The sequence below is a fragment of the Orbicella faveolata genome, unplaced genomic scaffold (assembly GCF_042242905.1).
Source record: "Orbicella faveolata isolate gen_17 unplaced genomic scaffold, um_ofav_v1 contig_14, whole genome shotgun sequence".
Classification (NCBI taxonomy): Eukaryota; Metazoa; Cnidaria; class Anthozoa; order Scleractinia; family Merulinidae; genus Orbicella; species Orbicella faveolata.
In genome coordinates this window covers 7228648-7249248 of record NW_028301541.1, presented here as the reverse complement: position 1 = coordinate 7249248, position 20601 = coordinate 7228648, and the positions used below count along the sequence as shown (strand labels likewise).

The 20601-nt window shown below is 36.9% G+C and overlaps 1 protein-coding gene and 1 long non-coding RNA gene across 6 annotated transcripts in view; one reads left to right on the top strand and one right to left on the bottom strand.

Annotated features, from left to right (window-relative positions):
• Positions 1–3595: 3595 nt before the first annotated feature.
• On the top strand, positions 3596–12853 carry LOC149113783 (uncharacterized). Of its 4 annotated transcripts, none has more exons than XR_016206554.1 (5): positions 3596–3664; positions 3752–3829; positions 5845–5877; positions 6642–6712; positions 10012–12853. It is a non-coding gene; the product is annotated as an uncharacterized LOC149113783 (long non-coding RNA). The 4 variants fall into 4 exon arrangements; XR_016206553.1 differs by having other exon boundaries at positions 5845–6290; XR_016206552.1 differs by lacking the exon at positions 5845–5877.
• The window catches only part of LOC149113782 (uncharacterized), a 24233-nt gene continuing 16394 nt past the window's right edge, over positions 12763–20601 (bottom strand). For both annotated transcript variants that reach the window (XM_089287459.1, XM_089287460.1), the window contains exon 4: positions 12763–19548. In XM_089287459.1, coding sequence (XP_089143585.1) covers positions 19405–19548 — 144 coding nt within the window. In that variant the 3' untranslated portion in view covers positions 12763–19404. The remainder of the gene's footprint in view (positions 19549–20601) is intronic.

Here is a 20601-nt window from a genome sequence, read left to right as displayed (position 1 = left end):
AGCATAGCAGTACCCAACTTAACACAATCAAACTTTATCAATAAAACACAAACTAACCAGAAATAGTTACCAACCACGTGCAGTACGGATCAAGTTTTTTTGAGCGTTTACAATATAACATAGTGTTTTGTATAAACTGTTTGTAAGTCGTTTGATTAAGTGGTCGTTGTGGAGAGGTCATTTTGGTTGCTTGGGACGTGCTTGCGTCGGCGTTGCCGTGTACAAAGGTTAAAATAGGACTGAATGTATGGACTGTCGACCGCAACGAAACTGAAAAACCGGCTGCTATAAAGTTGTGGCCGTCAGTGGAGGTTTGACTGTAATATTCTTGCGGCACAGTTGCCGGAAATAAACTGGGCCACCAATAGCAACTACAGACACATATCAACCTAAAAATTTGCTTAACTCACAACCAGAGTCCCCCTTGACCAGGGGTAACGCATTTGCACATCGTGCGGGTGCAAGGTCGTGGGTTCAAGATCCGTGGGGGACTCGGAGATTTTTTTTCTCCCATACTCGTTTAAAAGAAAAATAGTTTATCTTTTAAATCACTTTAAAGGTTTTTCTTTTTTTCGTTTCAGCCACAAGTTAATCTTGAGGACAGGGAAAAGTAGCAGTTGTCGAGAGATGACCGCTATGGAGAGATAGGCGTGTGATATGTTTTTCTTTATCCGCAGGCACAACATTTTTATCTTTAAAATATGCTCATTGTAGCATAGCAGTACCCAACACAATCAAAATACAGCAATAAAACAGAAACCAACGACAAAAAGTTACCAACCACGTTCGGTACGGATCAAGTTTAGTAAGCTTTCACAATATAACATAGTGTTTTGTATAAACTGTTTGTCAGTCGTTTGATTAACTGGTCGTTGTAGAGAGGTCATTTTGGTAGTTTGGGACGTGCTTGCGTGGGCGTTGCCGCTGTAGAAAGGTTAAAATAGGACTGAATGTATGGACCGTCGGCCGCAACGAAACTAAAAAACCGGCTGCTATAAACTTGTGGCCGTCAGTGGAGTTTTGCCTGTAATATTGTTGCGGCACAGTTGCCGGAGCTAAACTGGGCCACCAATAGCAACTACAGACACATATGAAGCTAAAAAATTGCTTAACTCACAACCAGAGTCCCCCTTGACCAGGGGTAACGCATTTGCACAACGTGCGAGTGCAAGGTCGTGGGTTCAAGAAACGTGGGGGACTCGGAGATTTTTTTATCTCCCATATTCGTTTAAAAGAATAATAAATTAGCTTTTTAATGACTTAAAGGGCTTTTCTTTTTTCCGTTTCAGCCACAAGTTAATATTGAGGACAGGGAAAAGTAGCACTTCTCGAGAGATGACCGCTTTGGAGACATAGGGGTGTAATATGATTTTCTTTATCCGCAGGCACAACATTTTTATCTTTAAAATATGCTCATTGTAGCATAGCAGTACCCAACACAATCCAAATACATCAATAAAACAGAAACCAACCAGAAACAGTTACCAACCACGTTCGGTACGCATCAAGTTTTGTGAGCTTTCACAATATAAGATAGTGTTTTGTATAAACTGTTTGTCAGTCCTTTGATTAACTGGTCGTTGTAGAGAGGTCATTTTGGTAGCTTGGGACGTGCTTGCGTGGGCGTTGCCGTGTAGAAAGGTTAAAATAGGACTGAATGTATGAACTGTCGGTCGCAACGAAACTGAAAAACCGGCTGCTATAAAGTTGTGGCCGTCAGTGGAGGTTTGACTGTAATATTGTTGCGGCACAGTTGCCGGAAATAAACTGGGCCACTAATAGCAACTACAGACACATATCAACCTAAAAATTTGCGTAACTCACAACCAGAGTCCCCCTTGACCAGGGGTAACGCATTTGCACAACGTGCGGGTGCAAGGTCGTGGGTTCAAGACCCGTGGGGGACTCGGAGATTTTTTTTCTCCCATACTCGTTTAAAAGAAAAATAATTTAGCTTTCAAATCACTTAAAAGGTTTTTCTTTTTTCCGTTTCAGCCACAAGTTAATCTTGAGGACAGGGAAAAGTACCAGTCGTCGAGAGATGACCGCTATGGAGAGACACGGGTGTAATATGTTTTTCTTTATCCGGAGACACAACATTTTTATCTTTAAAATATGCTCATTGCAGCATGGCAATACCTAACACAATCAAAATACATCAATAAAACAGAAACCAACCAAAAACAGTTACCAACCACGTTCGGTACGCATCAAGTTTTGTGAGCTTTTACAGTATAACATAGTGTTTTGTATAAACTGTTTGTCAGTCGTTTGATTAACTGGTCGTTGTAGAGAGCTCATTTTGGTAGTGTGGGACGTGCTTGGGTGGGCGTTGCCGCTGTAGAAAGGTTAAAATAGGACTGAATGTATGGAATGTCGGCCGCAACGAAACTGAAAAAGCGCCTGCTATAAAGTTGTGGCCGTTAGTGGAGGTTTGACTGTCATATTGTTGCGGCACATTTGCCGGAGCTAAACTGGGCCACTAATACCAACTACAGACACATATCAACCTAAAAAATTGCTTAACTCACATCCAGAGTCCCCCTTGACCAGGGGTAACGCATTTGCACAACGTGCGAGTGCAAGGTCGCGGGTTCAACACCCGTGGGGGACTCGGAGATTTTTTTTCTCCCATACTCGTTTAAAAGAAAAATAATTTAGCTTTTAAATCACTTAAAAGGTTTTTCTTTTTTCCGTTTCAGCCACAAAATAATCTTGAGGACTGGGAAAAGTAGCATTTGTCGAGAGATAACCGCTATGGAGAGATAGGGGTGTAATATGTGTTTCTTTATCCGCAGGCACAACATTTTTATCTTTAAAATATGCTCATTGTAGCATAGCAGTACCCAACACAATCAAAATATATCAATAAAACAGAAACCAACCTGAAACAGTTACCAACCACCTGGGGTACGGATCAAGTTCTGTGAGCTTTTACAATATAACATAGTGTTTTGTATAAACTGTTTGTCAGTCCTTTGATTAACTGGTCGTTGTAGAGAGGTCATTTTGGTAGCTTGGGACGTGCTTGCGTGGGCGTTGCCGCTGTAGAAAGGTTAAAATAGGACTGAATGTATGGACTGTCGGCCGCAACGAAACTGAAAAACCGGCTGCTATAAAGTTGTGGCCGTTAGTGGAGGTTTGACTGTGATATTGTTGCGGCACAGTTGCTGGAGCTAAACTGGGCCACCAATAGCAACTACAGACAGATATGAACCTAAAAAATGGCTTAACTCACAACCAGAGTCCCCCTTGACCAGGCATAAGGCATTTTCATAACGTGCGAGTGCAAGGTCGTGGGTTCAAGACCCGCGGGGACTCGGAGAGTTTTTTTCTCCTATACTCGTTTGAAAGAAAAATAATTTATCTTTTAAATACGCTCCCTTTCTTATATTCAGACATCAAAAAAAAAAAAAACAGAACGTCTGATCGCAGGAATCGCAGGTTATTCGTAAACTTGCACGCGGGCCAAATTGAAAAGCCAGATAGCGGCGGTAGCGACGGTACCCGGAACAGTAGAGCCTGATTGCAGGCTATAGTCAACGGAGCCCCCTCCCTCCCCCCCCCCCCCCCCCATTTTACCCTGCTATTTCCCACTGGTCTTTGCAGGTGTAATAGTCTTCGTTGAGATATTGCACGCGTGCAAAAGGGAAGATTTTCAAAGGTTTGTCATTTGTTTTAAGAAGGTTTGATTCAGTGAAATACTTGATGTGAGACAGTAGATAACTGTTTTCCTTTTTATGCATGTCAGAGCCAGGAGGAGGAATGAGGAGACGTTTTGCTTGTTGATCAGTGCAGTGCTTTGCATGAGGGCTTATGAAGGATGGAGGTAAGCTTAGCATTAACTCACAAACTTTAAAATTTACAATATTTAATCTACGCTTAGCCTTTTAGAACAGGTATAATATATAAGCGTTAGTAGAAAAACAAAGCGACAAATTCTATACCTGCCAACTTTCACACCTTTTGGCGTGAGCCTCTTGCTTGAAGGTCGAACTCTAGCTCTTACGCGATCAAGAGTGTCTGTAAAACGAAGACTTCTAAAAACGACCCTAAGACCCCAAAAAGTCTAAAACGAAGACCCCTGCTAATCTTCTAAGGCATTTTGACCCTAAATGAAGTTTTGCTCCTTCTTTTTCCGGCCAATTTGGTGGTGTCAACATGGTGTTTTGTTTTTTACTGCCATTTTGAGCTGAGCAACCAAGCTCTCACACTTGGCCGGAAGTGATGTTGCCAGTTTCGCCAACTTATTTTAACCTCCGTTTGGGCCGAAAATGTGTACAGATATTTCTCTGTGAACATTTTTTGTTTAATGTTTATATTCGCTTCTTCAAATTAATGAAAATGTAGGGAAACAAAGTCAAAATACTCAAAGAAAATGTAAACTAAAAAAAGTCAAAGTACTCAAGTTCTTAGTAAAAATCTTAGCTTGGCAAAAGTCAAAGGTTCAAAGTAGGATTTTGATTGTTCAGAATGATGTCCGCATTGCCAAAACTTTAGCAAAAGGAATTTGCAGTTAAACTTGGCGGAAGGATGGGATTTCAAACCTTACATTATGCAAATTTTACAGGAAAAGCTCAAACCTCAGCATTGCCACTTTAACACCATCCAGACACCAATTACTGCACATTTGAAAACAGAAATATCATATGCTATAATCTAAGAATATTTGCAAGAATATTTCCAGCCTAAAAGTGGCAGAAAAATAAGAATGTTGAGTCTCAGCCAGAAAGCAATATTCTTATAAAATAAAGACCTGTAATGGTGAACCTAGCAAAGAGTACATTCTGACTTATCAAAGAGAGAAACTTTGAACGGTCCAACAGCAAAGCATTAAGTTTAGTATTAGTGATTTAGTACAGTCTTATAACAAAAATCATTTTGAAACTTTTTACAAAACATCTTTGAACTCGGCAGCAAAAATATTTTAAACCTGGCATATAAAACAATTCTGAATGGTCCAGCAACAAAAATAATGTGGTGTCAATTAACCCAACAATAGATTTGACTCTAAAGCTTTTTTATTATTAGTTTTTTAAGTATAATTTCAAAGTGGGAAACAAAGCAAACTAAATTTGGCTCAAGACGTGCAGCAACAACTTGGAATGATTCAGGAAAAAATGACCATTTTTAACCCAGTGGCAAAAAAATTAATTATCAAACTCAGCATGGGCACAAAAACTACTTCAAATAAACCAAGCACAAAATTTTCAAATTTTTTGAACAGCAATGAAAAAGAAAAGTTTTTCAACCCAGCAGCAGAACTTTGTTTTGAACCAAGCAATGAGTTATTTGTTGTAGAACTAGCAACAAAAATATTTTAATGTCAAGTGATGAGAATAATTTCATGCATAGTAACTTAAGTTAAGCTCTGATTGGGTAACTGTACAAGCATTGGTTGTTTTCAATTTTTTTTACTATTATTTTATGGGGCATGAAAGTTTCTGGAAATTAAATGACTTAAATTAATCCTCAGAAACAAAGATAAGTACATTTACTGTGTGCATATCTCTGTTTGAATGCTAGTGTAGAAATGCCTGCACATTTGTGTCAGTCAAATGTTTCTGGAAATTTTAAGTGGCCAATTTTGCAAGCATTTCATGATTTTCCACAGTAAAATAATATGAATAGTTAAAAGGTGTTAACAGTGCTAGAATTAACAGTCTGTCATTGGACCTTGTGCAACCAAATTTTGAAAATTTTCTGACTAATATTACATTATGATTTGACATCATGACAGAGCTCCAAAATGACTTGGCTTTTAGTTATGAAGATTTTGTTTGCAGACCATGTTTGCTTTCGATAATAGCTTCTCCAGACTTTGGTGGTCTCTTTTCTTTTAAGGTTCCAGATGTCAAAATGACAAACGTTAGCAGTGTAAGAATGGCTTGGTTGGACTTGGAATTTACATGCTCCCTTTAACCCCATTGACTCCTGTGCTGCCCGTAACCAGCCGTGACAGGCATTGGCTTTTGTTCCACTTCTAATGTCATCACCTCTGACCAAAATTGACATCATCTATACTCAAGTTCTGCCAGTCAGGAGGAAAAGATCTTTCCAATGATACCCAGATCAGAGTGAATGCCTCAGTGGAGCCTGAAATATGCATGAAAATGCCCAGAAATTTGAGTGAAAAACCGCCAGCAAAATTTCCTGTGACTACACTTAGCTACTCCAAAATTTAGCTACTTAGCTGCTCCAAAATTTCTAAGAAATTTTTGAACTGGAAGCAAGCCCAGTAGAAGATCAATCACTGCAGCAAAAAGATAGGAAAAGGAGAAAGAGGAAAGGTGAAAAGAAAAATAATAAAAACAAAACACAAAAAGCCTAAAGAAGTAGGTCACTTTCTCGTCCCAAAACTATCTAGAAATTTTGTTTTCTGTGCATACCCAAGCAAAAATGTGGTAAAAACGCGATGCCAGTGGAAAGAAAGGCATGCTGTCAATGGGTTAAATTTATTGACATCAGTGTGCACCCTATTTGATGTCATTCAGTTCAGAAAACATTGAGGAGACATTGCCTTAATCTACAAATTCTATATGCTACAGTATATCGGCATTTCATTAGGAGAGTTACTATTTTGAGCGTAATGGAAACTAAATACATAAAAATTACAAGGAGACCTGAATTTTGTTTTCCAGATGAGATGTAAACAAGGAACCAAGTGGATCAGAAACTTGGCAATCAGGATTTACATGCAGCAGTTATCCAGGTAAACTAATAAAAGTGATTTGCAATTACCGTAAACACTGATGGATAAGCCACACCTTTTTACTCAAAATTTTCTTTAGAAATCGGGGATGCAGCTTATCTGTGTGAACATCTGGACAACGTGCCATAAATTTGCATAAATTAACACTTTCCATCGAAAATTTATAAGCCGGTAAAGCAAACTAATAAGAACTTCAGGAAAGAAAGAATATCAGAGTTGACTCCTAAAGGAACTGTTTTTGTTCATTATCACAAGCTTACATTTCTTGCTGCTAAACTGCATTAAACCTACATTAAAAAATCTCTTAACCAGTTTAAGGTTGCCATTCTAGCTCATTCTGGAGTAGCTAAATGTTTCACAGTAGGGAATCTCCATTCTGCCACAAAGCTGTTTTCATGTCAACAAAGAAAGCTTCGAGAGCTACTTGTGTCCAGTACTCCATCTCCTGGTGAAATGCCTGGCTACTAAGCTACGAATGAACGAATGTGTTTGTGTTCTTCTTGTTGTATGTAAAATTCTACTGAAAAACTGACAGGAATGAAAACAATACTGGTTTAAAAATACCAGAGAAAGATCAAACATATGTCAAAGTTGGTAGACATCATGTCCATACTATTGCAAAACTAAAATTATAGGTAAGAGTTTCAGTGTTTGTGAGTTTATGCCGGTTTACATTCAATAAATCAAGAAATGTACATGTAAAGAACCTTCTCAATCTTCACTTGTGAAGTATTTTGAGTTCTTTCCAAAAACTTTTTTTCCGAAATATAGTTGCCAAACTTGGGGTGCGGCATATCTGCGAGTGCAGCTTATCCGCTGGTGTTTACGGTATATTATTCTTGATTAATCAAGTTATTACTGCTTTGTAGCATTCTTATTGTAACAGTTATGCCATTCTTCAAGGGTTTTTTTTATCACCTGCAAAAAGTCTTCACTCAAAATCAATTTTCCACTCACACATTTTTTTTTTCAGCAAAACTTGCACTACTCAAAATTGCAATGGTTTTTTTTTTACATTTTAATTAAAATATATCTTTCATTTACTGGCAAGAAAGATGTCCAACTTTGAAATTCTTTCTCATGAGTGCTAATTTACAAGGCTCTGAAATGTGACAAATTGTCTTCTCTTTTTCACTGCGGCCTTTTTCACCTGGGGTAACCTTGAAATTACACTGAATTCCTCTTTTGCACTTCATTTCAAATTTGCAATGAATAAACTAGAAACTAGGCTTTAATCCATTTAAATGATTAACTAATTGACTGGCTAATTGATAGGTTGATTGGCTGGTTGATGGACCAGCATAAAGACTGATTAGTACTTGGAAATTTTTAAGTACACTTGTGAAGTGCATCAACTCATTGTTTTCTATGTACTTCTGTTATTGACAAAATATCCTGTTAAAGTTCTGGTTGGTCTCTGAACTGATTTATTCATGGCCTGTGTACATGTAATTGTTTAAGATAACAAATCAACTAGTAGAACTGGCATGGTGATTGACTGGCAAACAGATGACTAACAGGTTGACTCATTGATAAACTTATTATATGTACACTATTTGTCATACTGACCAGGTGAACTTCTCGGGCAGTGAAATAAGTAGCAATGAGTGCTTCCCTTTGGCAGTTTGTTAAGCAAATGTAAAGAGCAAGCAAGGTGAATGAGTGACTAACTGACTGACTAACTAAACTGGCAACAGATAAAATGATTAGCTGAATTGCAGACTGACACAGACAGACAGACAGACAGACAGGCAGACTGACTGACTGACTGACTGACCTCTTAGCTGACTGATTCACAGACTAGTTGAGATTATGTCAGCAAGACATCAACATTATGTTGAGGGTTGTACAGGGGTATTCTTATGATGACTTTATTTTCTGTGAAATGTGAATTTAGGTTTGTCAGTGACCAGACCCAAATTTCCTCTCAGCCAAATTTTGAATCACGCAACCTGTGAAGTTTATTCGCCAAAAGCTGTTGAAACATTGATACACGGAAAATGTTGCAGATATTGTTTTCTTTATAATGTGTGTAAAATATATTTTCTTTTGGTTTTATCAAAGCGTTGGATTCGAAGGGAATAAAAAATATGCTTAAAAAAGATATTACGTCAGCCATGGAATGCTCAGACATTGCAGCTTTCACTTTTGCTGTGTGACAAATAAGATTGTGTTTACTTTGCAAGTTTATTTTGCCAGAAGCGACGGTCATTAATTTATTTGCAATTTTGCAAGTATTTCTTGTGGGTTTAAGCAAATAAAGTGAATTCTTTGGCTGTTTCATCGCAGCGAGTTAAGAGATCTAAAAGAAAATTAAATATTTGCTGAGCTAAACAGGAGCTTGTCAGAACTTGCAGCGTTTCTGTCAATGCTAGGGGAAAACAACACAACCTTTCTAAAATTAGCTGTGGGTAGCGTAAACCTCAGATTGTGTGACTTGCATGACTTTACTTGTCGTTTACACATAGCACAAACAAATTAAATTTTGACTTTTAAGGAAGAAAGCTGTTTATTATAGATAGCGTAATTAATGGTGTGACACTTGTTTCCTTTTTGGTATCATTGATGGGTATGTCCCGAGCGAACTTCCAGATTAAGACCATTACGTCATCAGAGATTTCACAAAGGCTAAGAGTGATGGTGTAATAACACAGTTTGTGTAGACCAAGTGATGTGGTGTCTACAGTAATCAATGAATCATCAAGGACTGCTTTGGAATGTGCACTGCATGGTGACAGTAGTACTAAGAAAACAGTTAAATTTTAAAAGTGAGGTTATAAGATCTAACAGATCTTCTTGTTGGTTATGATCTGTGACTTGAAGGTTTGGTGTGACCCATGAAGAACTTGAATTATCAACCGACATTCATGATTTAATCACTCTATTCTATGTGACTTTGAGATGCAATTCCTCCAAGGGATTTATTATGACTGAAAACATCAAATGTGACCTCTGTATAATTATTATGACGCTTTGTAAGGCATCCGCAACTACCAAGTAACAGAGCTTTCCTTGATGTCCTTCACTTGATTTTCAAAAATGTCATATGGCCTAGTAACACTCTTTAGAGCATAAGAGCAGGTTATTAAAAAGAGTACCTTGCTTGCTTATGTTCACGATTCAGGAAAATGAAATTTCGATGTCGGTGATCTGTAATTCACTATTTTTTCATCCATGAACCATGCCAGAGACCCCGTCCTTTACAACCCTCTGAACTGCAATGTTAAGTACATGCTAATTATAAAAACTTGTATACAATTATTTCTTAGCCTGACAAATAAGTCTTCTTTTTTTTCCAGATCAGATGTCAACAAGGAGAGAGTGGACTAAATCTTCAAGCAGTTATCTTTGGAAGGGCTGCATGTTCTATTTTGCAATCCAACTCTAGGGTGAACCAGGTAAACAAAACTCTTGAATAAGCCAAGTTCTGCTCTGATTATATAACTTCAGACATGCAGTTTGTGCCTTGATGATTTACACAATGAGTAAGAAAAGCTATTAAATCACACTCTTTTAAACACATCGTCCATGAAATTGTTAAATTTATCTTCTGCAGCCAAAAGTGATGTTCAAAAGTAAGATGTTTTTTCAGAATTAGATTGCATTTTCACCTTCAAAGAAAATTTTTGAATTGGCGATTTTATAACTTAGTTAGTAATTGGGCTGCAGTACCAATTGACTGGCTGATTGACACTGTCAAAGTAGCTGTGGTCTATCCCGTTTGATTTGTACATTAACAATGAGAGACAATTCCAGGTAAAAGTGAGAGAAACCAAAATTTCATTCTGTGAAAATGATCCTGAAACTGGCACAGTAAAACTCACAGTATCCAAACTATGTACAATAACTCAAACATAAAAAGACTGACTGATGGACTGACTTACTGACTGACTGACTGACTGACTGACAGACAGACAAACAGACTGACTGACTGACAAACAGACAGACTGACTGATTGATTGACTTATGACTGACGACCTGATTGGCTCATTACTGATTGATTGACTCGTGACCAACTGACTCACTAACTGACTCAGGACTGACTTTTTGACTGACTGACTGACTGACTGACTGAATGAATGAATGAATGAATGAATGAATGAATGATTGACTCATGACTGACTGACTGACTTTTTCAGGACTGCTGACTGACTCACTGATTGACTGCTAATGGACTGCTAGCAGAATGACTGATTGACTGCTGACAGACTGACTACTGTAACTGTGGTTGACTTATTCATGACTGTCTGAATGACTGATTGACTGCTGATGGAGTGACTGATGGACTGTTAACTGACTGACTGATTGACTGCTGAGAGAGTGCTGACGGACTGCCTGACTCACTCACTTACCAATGGACTGTGATTGGCTGATTGACTGACCAAACGTTTAAACTGACTGGGACGTGATGTATTGGCGCTGATCTGTTGAACTTCTGTATCACACATACGACATTCTGAAAAAACAATTAAAAGATAAAAGTATTAAAAAGTCACTGAAGAAAAATCTTGGTACAGTATATTGCATGTCTGAAGTATTGAACACAGTCAAACCTCTCTAAATGACCACCTTGTGTAAAGTGACCCCCGGGAAGTGACCATCTTGAGTCTGAAATGTAACCACCTTGTAAAAGTCCCAAACTGTCTTGTGCAGCTAAATTATTAGAAGAGAGACTTATCTATAATTTATAAGCACCACATTGGTTTGGCAAAGTGCACAGATGGTCGCCTTTGGGTTGGTTTGACTGTATCTCTATTTACTGTAAACCTTGATGGGTACATTTCTCAATGCATTTCCTCTCCTCTCTGGCAATATACCTTCGGATGTCATTAAAATCTTGAACCAAATGCACATTCAAGATTGCAGCAGAAATTTTCTTAAGTTTCGCTTTCACTGTACATTCTCTAAAAACAAGTCTGTAAATATAATTTTCTAAAACGACGGATGTTTTCTATCGCGTGACTAATTTACCTAGTGTTACGAAAAGAACGTAATGATGTCACGCAAGATGAGAAATGTAAGTACATGCACAGAAGTCTTTGTGGTGGAGTTTAGATCTTCAGCTAAAGTAAACTTACTCTTCAAGAAGCAGCTACAAGGTAGAGATGACAGCAATTTAATTGCAAAAGTTAAAACTATAATTTTGATCTGTTAATATGCAAAAATTTACTCGTTACATGCAAACAGCATGCAGAAAATAGCATGTCTTGTTTTTATGATTTCAAACCAGTTGTCTTAAGCAGAATTAGAATTACAGCTTTGCTTACAATTTCACGGTTCTCTTGGATGAATTTCTTGATGTTGTATGATCGGAAATTATAGAATTGAAAATACACTTAAAATACGCTGGAGTTGATGTATTTCCCGTGCGTACAACAAATATATTTCAGAGCCGTTTCTGTCCTGAAAGCAAATATAAACCGGAAAAACATCAATAAAATAATTTGTACACGGTTGTGAATTTTCTCGGGTTTTTCAGCCAGTATTTGGAAACCATTCTTTCATTGGAGAGGTTTTGAGAGACGTACTCTGAGGCAGTCCCAAGGGTGATGAGCATATTATTCCTCCTTACAATATTAATATATTTGAAAATCATCAACTCGGGATATTTGCTTGATTTACTACCAAATTCTCAAAACAAAGATCAAATCACTTGGGGCAATTAGTAAGGAGAATTGATATGTCCAGCTTGGGACTGAAACTCTTATGTTTACAGTTACCGAGGTCTTGTTAAAACTAAGCGGTACGATTCCAGACTGGTTTTAGTAAACGGTTTGTTTCTGTTCCAATGTACGCCACAGATACGTTTAAATTTTAAGTTAGACTTCAAAACAATTCGGTTCAAATTCTCTAAATATATTTCATTCGTTTGAAGTACTAAAAAGACGTATCTGTGGCGTACTTTGACATAAGAAACGAGCAGTTTACTAAAACTGAGTGTTGATGGTACTGCAACGCTTTACCAAGACTTCTCCAGAACTTGGCTTATTCTTGGTTAGTTTATCTGGTTCACTCAAATGGTTGGATTGCAAAGTAAAACGACACGGGTGGAAAGATAACATAATTATATTGAAATAAAAGTTGTCTCTCTTGTCCATTACTTTTATTGAGAAAAAAAAATTAAAAAAATAATCTAGCCAATCTTGTCCCTGCTCTTTGGGTTGCTTCCACTCTGTCTCTCCAAGTCGGTGTTGTTTCTTTAGTCCTCATTTAATATTCCAACTTTAAAACCCTGGTCTGTTTTATCTGATCCTTTCATCCAAGCCGGGGACAGTAAGACACTTGGAAGAGTTGACCGATTGCTCCCAAGTGGGGTGGACAGCGTAAAGGAAAGTGAGAGTTTGCTTCCCATACCTTCGGGGTCTCAGTCTTAATTTGTCACAATGCTACACTCGAGTAATTTTGGAATTAATGAGTTGAAAAATAATTAAAATGCCAAATTCGTAATTTGGTTCAAGATGCTAATCCGCAAGTCAATGCATCGAAAAACTAAAAGATTTGCCAATGAGCTCGCCCTCCCAGAATATTTTGGATGAAAACCCATTTTAAGTTGGAAATGTTCGCAACCTGGACAAGAAAAACTGAAGCGCTAAAGTATGGCGCTCAATTTCAGTGCATCACCGTTGAAATCAAAGAAAGATTTGAACCCAGAATCTGCCAGTCTGACCTCCGACCAAACCTCCGACCGACCGTCATTCCACAAACTTCACCAAAGAGCACAAGTCACTAAAAGACTTTCATCTGTGAAGCTACCGATGTTAGGTTTCTCTCTTTAATTTGGATGAAAGAAATTGGCCGATAATTATGGCAAAAAAGCTTAAGTTTTGATTTAAAACTAAAATGATTTGCAAAAGGTTTTAGTTTATTATGTTTATTCAGCTTGTTTGTTTATTGTCGTATTTCATGTCACGTGACGTTATTCTGGAGAGTTGTTTATTCAGATGCAAATCAAATTCCTGTGCGAATGAATGAATAATTAGAAAGACAATTCTCCAGAGAACATCCGTGATCTGAAACAAGCAATTAACATACGAAGCCGAGTGGGTCTTGTTATTTTAAAAATGAAACAAGCTAAAGATTTACGCCGAATCTCTGCTAACAATGTTAACAATTTTGGAGAAAGTATGAGCTAAAGTCATGCTGTGTTTAAGAATTAAGTTAAATATTCATGCGCGCTAAGATTTAAAACTAAAAAATTGTTGACTAACAAATTCTATCGCGATTGTTTTGGTTTTTTTTTTTAAATTTGGCCGAATTTTGGCTTCAAATGGTTTTAAAATTCAACTTGACTCGATAATTTCCATTGCAGAGGTTCAAAATATTTTTCTTTGTTAATCTAAAATTCTCATTGTAGCGTCCTTCGCATCCGTGACTTCTCTGCTCACGCAATGTCTCTCCTCACGTTGTGGAGGAGCATTGCGTGACCATCCGTGGAACTCCGAATTTAGTGAATTTTACTGGATTTTAGTGGAAAAGAAATTGAACCCACCTAAAAAAACATCCCCTAAAAACAAATGTTGCAAAAAAAAATTAAGAAATATTATATTGATTCAATTTATATCTATATAAATTATACTTAATAACCTGGTGGTGAAAAATTTTGAATTCCTGTTTAATTGGCTTGGTTGGTAAGAAATTGAATAAACTTAAGTGCTTAAATCAATGCAAAATGTTTCAGAATTGCTCTTCATTGACAGACTAATTAACTGTTAAATGGAATGCCGCCGTTTTATTTAACAGTTAACAAACCTAACAACGAAGAATTATTCATCAACACCTATCATATATTAGTTTCTAATTAAATAAACCTCTAATTGACAAATAAGCTATGAAACACTCCAGAAACTTAAGGAAGACTAGGCATCAGCTGTCAGCATAAGGATTCCTGGGATTGTTTTGGTAACTAGCATGGGCTATTAGTTGATGGTTATCAAAGCAACCATTGACCATTCACAGCTCATGTTGGTTACCATGGCAATCCCAGAGACCCTAGTGCCAAACAGCTGGTGCTTACTAGTCCTCCTTAGTTTGTGATGTGTCAATTAAACTAATGAAAGGAATTTTTTGAAAATTAAAAATTAATATGCTGTAAGCTCAACGAAAAGGAAAATAGAGAATGAAAATAGTTAAGTTGATGATGTGAAATTTTTCAAAAGGAAAAATGAAAATTTAATATAATGCTCAGTAAAAATTTGTTTTTTTCAAAAGATGTTTTGTTTATAATTGAGCCTATAGGTTTTAATTTTATTATTTTAAAGTTAAAGTTTATTTTTTAATGAAAAACTAGAAAAGAGAGAAAACCCAATCCAGTAGCAACCCAATCAGAGAGACCCCCAGTGACTCAGCTCAATTTAATGTCATTTGTAAAAATCCAATCAGGTCAGACCAATGAAATTCAGTGATCTCCCCTGTCTATGCTTTCTCTAGAGATGCACCTTCCTTGAGCTCCACAAATCAGCACTCCTGTTTTACGTCCTTGGTTGCGGAACATTTCCTGATACATTGACTGCAAACAAGCATCTTGCTGGGCCGAAATTGATGGTGTGGTATTGTGACAAATTAGGTGAAACCCTAAAGACATGAAAAGCAAACTCTCACCTTCCTTCACACTGACCACCCCACTTGAGAGCAAACGGCCAACTCTTCCAAGTGCCCAACTGTCCCCAGCTTAAATTACAGGATCAGATAAAGTTTCCCAGGATTTCTCAGTTGAAATATTTCAGAGGACATCAGAAACACACACCTTCTCAGAGGCAGAGCTTCCACAACCCAGCAGGGACGTGATTGGCTAGATTTGAATATGACCAATCTTTGGTCTTGATGTGTGTGCCACCTTCTGTCCTGAAATTGAATAAGAACCTAACGACTTTAGTAAATACATGCAAGCTCATTAGCATTATAAATAGACTAATAAAGAAAAACATGGTTCTTTCTTAGTGACGGAAGTCTAGAAAGAAAAGCCAGAAACCTTAACCATGAGCAGGCTGCACTCAGGGTACTAAGCATAAATAGAATTCTTGTCCTAAAAATCACGATAATTTTTTGGAGCAACCGAGAAAGCCCAGAAATATAGTCCTGATAAATTCTGAAAATTTTTTGGAGCAACAGAGACATCACCTAAAAACCTTTAAAGGACGCCCAAGAGAACCTTCATTGCAACACCAAGAAAGAACCAAGAAACTAGTGCATTAAGCAAGTTAATATACATTGGTTTTCATCAACAGTCTGCATTGTGTAGTTCTTGATGAGGATGTAAAATGTTTGTTTATACTTATGTGAGGGAATCAAGATTTGTTTCTAGATAAACATAAGAACTTCTAAATAAGGTAAAATGCAGACTGTTGATCTACCGGTAAATGTGTTTAACATTAATATTAAATATCATTGTTAGTCAGGAAAAACGCAACAAAAATTGAGAGATTGAAGGCGAAAACAAAAAATAACACTTTGGAAACTGAAAATAGCCCAATTCTAAAATAAATCCGAAATGAAGAGCTTCAAATTAAATTTTGCTTAATTCTAAATTCCGATCATTTTGCCTTCAGTAAGATTGACTGTCGAAAACTTTCCTACAAGCAGGTGGTGTCATATTTTCCGGCTTAAGGCAAAGAATATTTGCACTAATGAAAATTTTGGTAAGTCTTGAAAGCAATCAATGATGCAGTTAAGAAGGTAAAAGAGATGGTGTGAACAAACTTGCTTACAGTTGGAAATTTTGTTTTGCTTGAGATAAGTGAATATGTTTTGGCTAGCAATAGTTTAAGTTTGTGCTAATGAGCTTGCAGATCCACTTAACTAAGTGTGCAGTGAGAAGCAACCACCATCAAGCTGCCAAGCACTTTAAATTGGTACAGATGGATCAAAAAGGAAATTAGTTTTTAATTACCGACTCCCAAAGAAAATTAAATTTGTTTCCTGCACAAGAAAGATTAATGAAAAAACATCTTATGATTATTTTAAGAAAGCTGCAGTAAGTACATTATGTAGTAAGGTTGAGTGGCAGCGTGATGTTGATTGTTGCTCGAAAAGAGTTAAGTAGTGAAATATTTTTTGTTCTTCTATGAAAGAAGTACATTGTACATTAAGATAAGAAGTTTAACAAATTGAAATGTGGTTTAGCGTGGTCTGTACTCTTATCGACAACGATAGGCGTCATCACAATGGTCAAAATTTGTTGTGGAGTCACTTGGCTGCACCCCGTGAGTCCGCAACATTTTGACCACTGTGATGATGCGTATCGTTGTCGATAAGAGTACAGACCACGCTAAACCACATTCAATTTGGTTTTTTTTTTACCACAATATCAACCTGAAAGACAATGTTTTTTTCCAGAATGCGAGCTGAAAAAGGCATTGCACGACACATTGATGTGAGCAGCATTGTCTGGACTCTTATCAACAAAGGCAAATCAGCCAATCAGATTGTGAGATTAGCAGCAATTCTGGTAAAAAAAATCATTCAGCAAGCTATCCTTAGGGCTGTGAAGTATTTGCTAGATAAATTCTAAGAGTTCTACCAACTAATTTATATTAATAAATTATTTTTCTTAGCCTGTAATGAAGCACACCCCAATTTGCAAGAGCTGAAAATTGAAAAACTGGACATCCTGCATCCTTCTCAGAATTAATTTGCTGTAAGTTACTCAATGTGGTTCCAATTCCAATTCCAAAGGTTAAGGATGGAACCTTAGCATATGCCCAATAAGACAGTTACCATAATTTAGTTCCTAGCTGGTTCTTTTTCCTATAAAGATAAACATAACTTTGCAAATTTTTAAATTTGAGTCTTATCAGAAAAATTGAGACTTACAGAGAGCTGCCAAGATCAGTGCAACACTTCACAAGAAAATAATTTATGGACAGGTGTCTTTCTTGTGTTAGCAAATAATGCGAATTTTGATTGGTAAACTCTTGAAATTTAGTTGAAAAGTTGAGTTTGTTGTTAATCTGCAGAGAAAACTACATACAGCAGCAAAGACCTCTCATTCCAATAATTGACCCAATTAATGTAAAATTGTAAAAAAAAAATGTAAAACAGTGTACAGTGTACAGCTATGGTGATATTCAATAGCAAAATGTTTGGAGATAATTTTTCTTTTAGAGGAAAAGCACTTATTTGTATAATGGTGGCACACACACTTATGTACTTTTAGATAATATTATCTGACTCAGTGCTAATCCTTGCATTGGTATGCAGCTTGTGCAGTTACTGTAGTCTGTAAAGTATTGGTGATTGTGGTACAGAGTGTGTTAGTTGGTAGCTAAGCCTGTAATGTCAATGACAGTATCTTAGGTTTCAACTGAAGTGCTGAAACTTGTCAAGTCTAGTTTTTTAAGGTTTGTCCAGGTCACCAATAAATCATTTGTAAGGTGCAAGTAGTTGCTGATGTCAGATGTTGTCAGTTTCAATCCACCCATTGTAAGTCAAGTTTGTGCTGGTTCTGTTTAAAGTTAAAGTTTGTTGATTGGTTTGTTGAGGTCTTAAATAACTCATCTGTATGGTGTAAAGTTGTCAGTGTTCGATGTTGTGTAGTTTCACTCCATCTTTTGTTAGCCAAGTTTGTGATGGTTCTGTCTAAACCTAGATTTTGGTTAGTCATCGGTAAGGTATAAAGTTACAGGTCAGTGTCAGATGTTGTGTAGTCTCAATCCATCTGTTGTAAGTCATGTTTGTGCTGGTTCTGTTTGAAGTTAAAGTTTGTTGGTTGTCATGAAAAAGTCATTTGTAAGGTGTAAGTAGCTGTTTGTGTCAGATGTTGTTACAGTCTGTGCTGGTTCTGTTTGAAGTTACAAAATAATGTACAGTTTGTTTGTTGGTTTGATTAGGTCATGATTAAGTCATAAATTTGTAAGGTACAGTATAAGTGTGTAATTGTTGATGTCAGATAGCTGTTGTCAGTTTCAATCCATCTGTTAATCAAGTCTGTGCTGGTTCTGTTTAAAGTTAAAGTTTGTTGGTTGGTTTGTTGAGGTCATAAATAAGTCATCTGTAAGGTGTAAAGTTGTCAGTGTTAGATGTTGTGAAGTGTCACTTCATCTATTGCAAGTCAAGTTTGTGTCGGTTCTGTTTGAAGTTAAAGTTTGTTGGTAGGTTTGTTTACTGTAGGTCATAAATAAGTGATTTGTAAGGTGTAAAGCTGTCAGTGTTAGATGTTGTGAAGTGTCACTTCATCTATTGTAATTTAAGTTTGCATCCGTTCTGTTTGAAGTTAAAGTTTGCTGGTAGGTTTGTTAAGGTCATGAATAAGTTATTATGTAAGGTGTTACATGTAGTAGTTGTTGGTGTCAGATGTTCTCAGTTTCACTCCATCTATTGTTAGTCAAGTTTATGCTGGGTCTGTTTGAAGCGAAAGTTTGTTGATTGGTTTGCTGAGGTCATGAAAAAGTCACTTGTTGTAGGCAAGAGGTGTTTGTTCTAATAAGTCAGTGACAGTATGTAAGGTTTTTACTCAGTTTTACCTGCTCCAAACCAATGCAAGAAATTTACAAAGAATCCACAACAAGAACCTAGTTGAAGACTATGTCAAGCTAAATAAATAACCAGCTAACCAGAACAGAGGTTGTGGAACAACAGCTGGGTGAAAAACCTCCCTGTACGTCCACTTGCTCCTAGGAGGAAAACCCCGGGCCAGCTGTACCCCATGTTCAAAGGCCTCCCAGGCAGGGCCAACTTATTACAGTTAAATAAACTACTTATGCTACCATAAGCCATCTTGTCAACTTGTCTACTAGGTGGCTTGACTCTTTAAACATCCTCTTTCGTGCCTGCCCTTTTGTCCTTTTTCCTGGCCTCTGAGTCTGTGCTGTCATGTGATGCTTTCTGTCTGGTCCAACATCCTGTGATGAAACAAGCAGTGATAGGTTATTTTGGAATCCAATCTGAGATTTCTAAGAGAGCTTGAAAGATGTATTTTTTATCACTTGCAAGGGTTTAGTTGTTGTCTCTCTTAACATCTACGCTCGGATAACAAGTCACTAAATGAAAAATGTAACATAGTTTGTTTACATGAACTACCTAGTTTTAATAGCTAAGGATTCCTTGTCTGTAAATAGCTTAGTCCAACGATTAAGTCACCAGTAAACATTGAATAAAACGGACCAATGCACACTACACGAACTATATTCACTCCATTGATTTTTCACTCCACTGGTAAAAATCTTTCAAGGATCCTTGAGGATCTTCATGATGATGTTATCAAGGATCAAGATCCTCAGAGATCCTGAACAAGATCTTTAAGGATCTTCAAGATTTTGATCAAAGATCTTCGAAAATCTTGGAAAATCAGTGCAAAGATCTTTAGATGATCTTCCATTTAAGAATCTTTGCACATCTTTCAAAGATCTTTTAAGAATCCTTAAAAGATCCTTAGATCATTAATAGGTCTTTAAAGATCTTGTGAGAGGCAAGGGTCATTTTTCATTTTATTTATTTATTCCATTCTAAAATTACAAAGATAAATATAAAGTAAATAAGTAAGAGGAGAAATAGAAAAGGGCAAAAATATAGCAAGCTAATTAGATGCCCTTGTTTAATTGACAATAATAATTAGGGTAAAAAAGTTAACTTAACATAGGAGAGGAAGAGGTATGAATTAATTAATACCGAGCAAAATAATACTGGAAGAGTACAAGGGCCAGGCACCTTCCAAAATAAAACTTTTGCACCACAAACATAAACTAAACACCCTGTCTGCAATAAGTGCACTGTATACCCAAAAAGTATCCTGAACTTCCAAATTAAATTAGTTCTCAGGGCAGGGTCATTGTTCTTGATTCTCAGAGCTACATTTGTCCCATAAAAAGAATGAAATCCTAAAGATGAATGCTTAACAAATTCTTATTTTTATTTAACATATTGACGCCAGCTTTTTTGTGTGTCTGTCTTCTTAT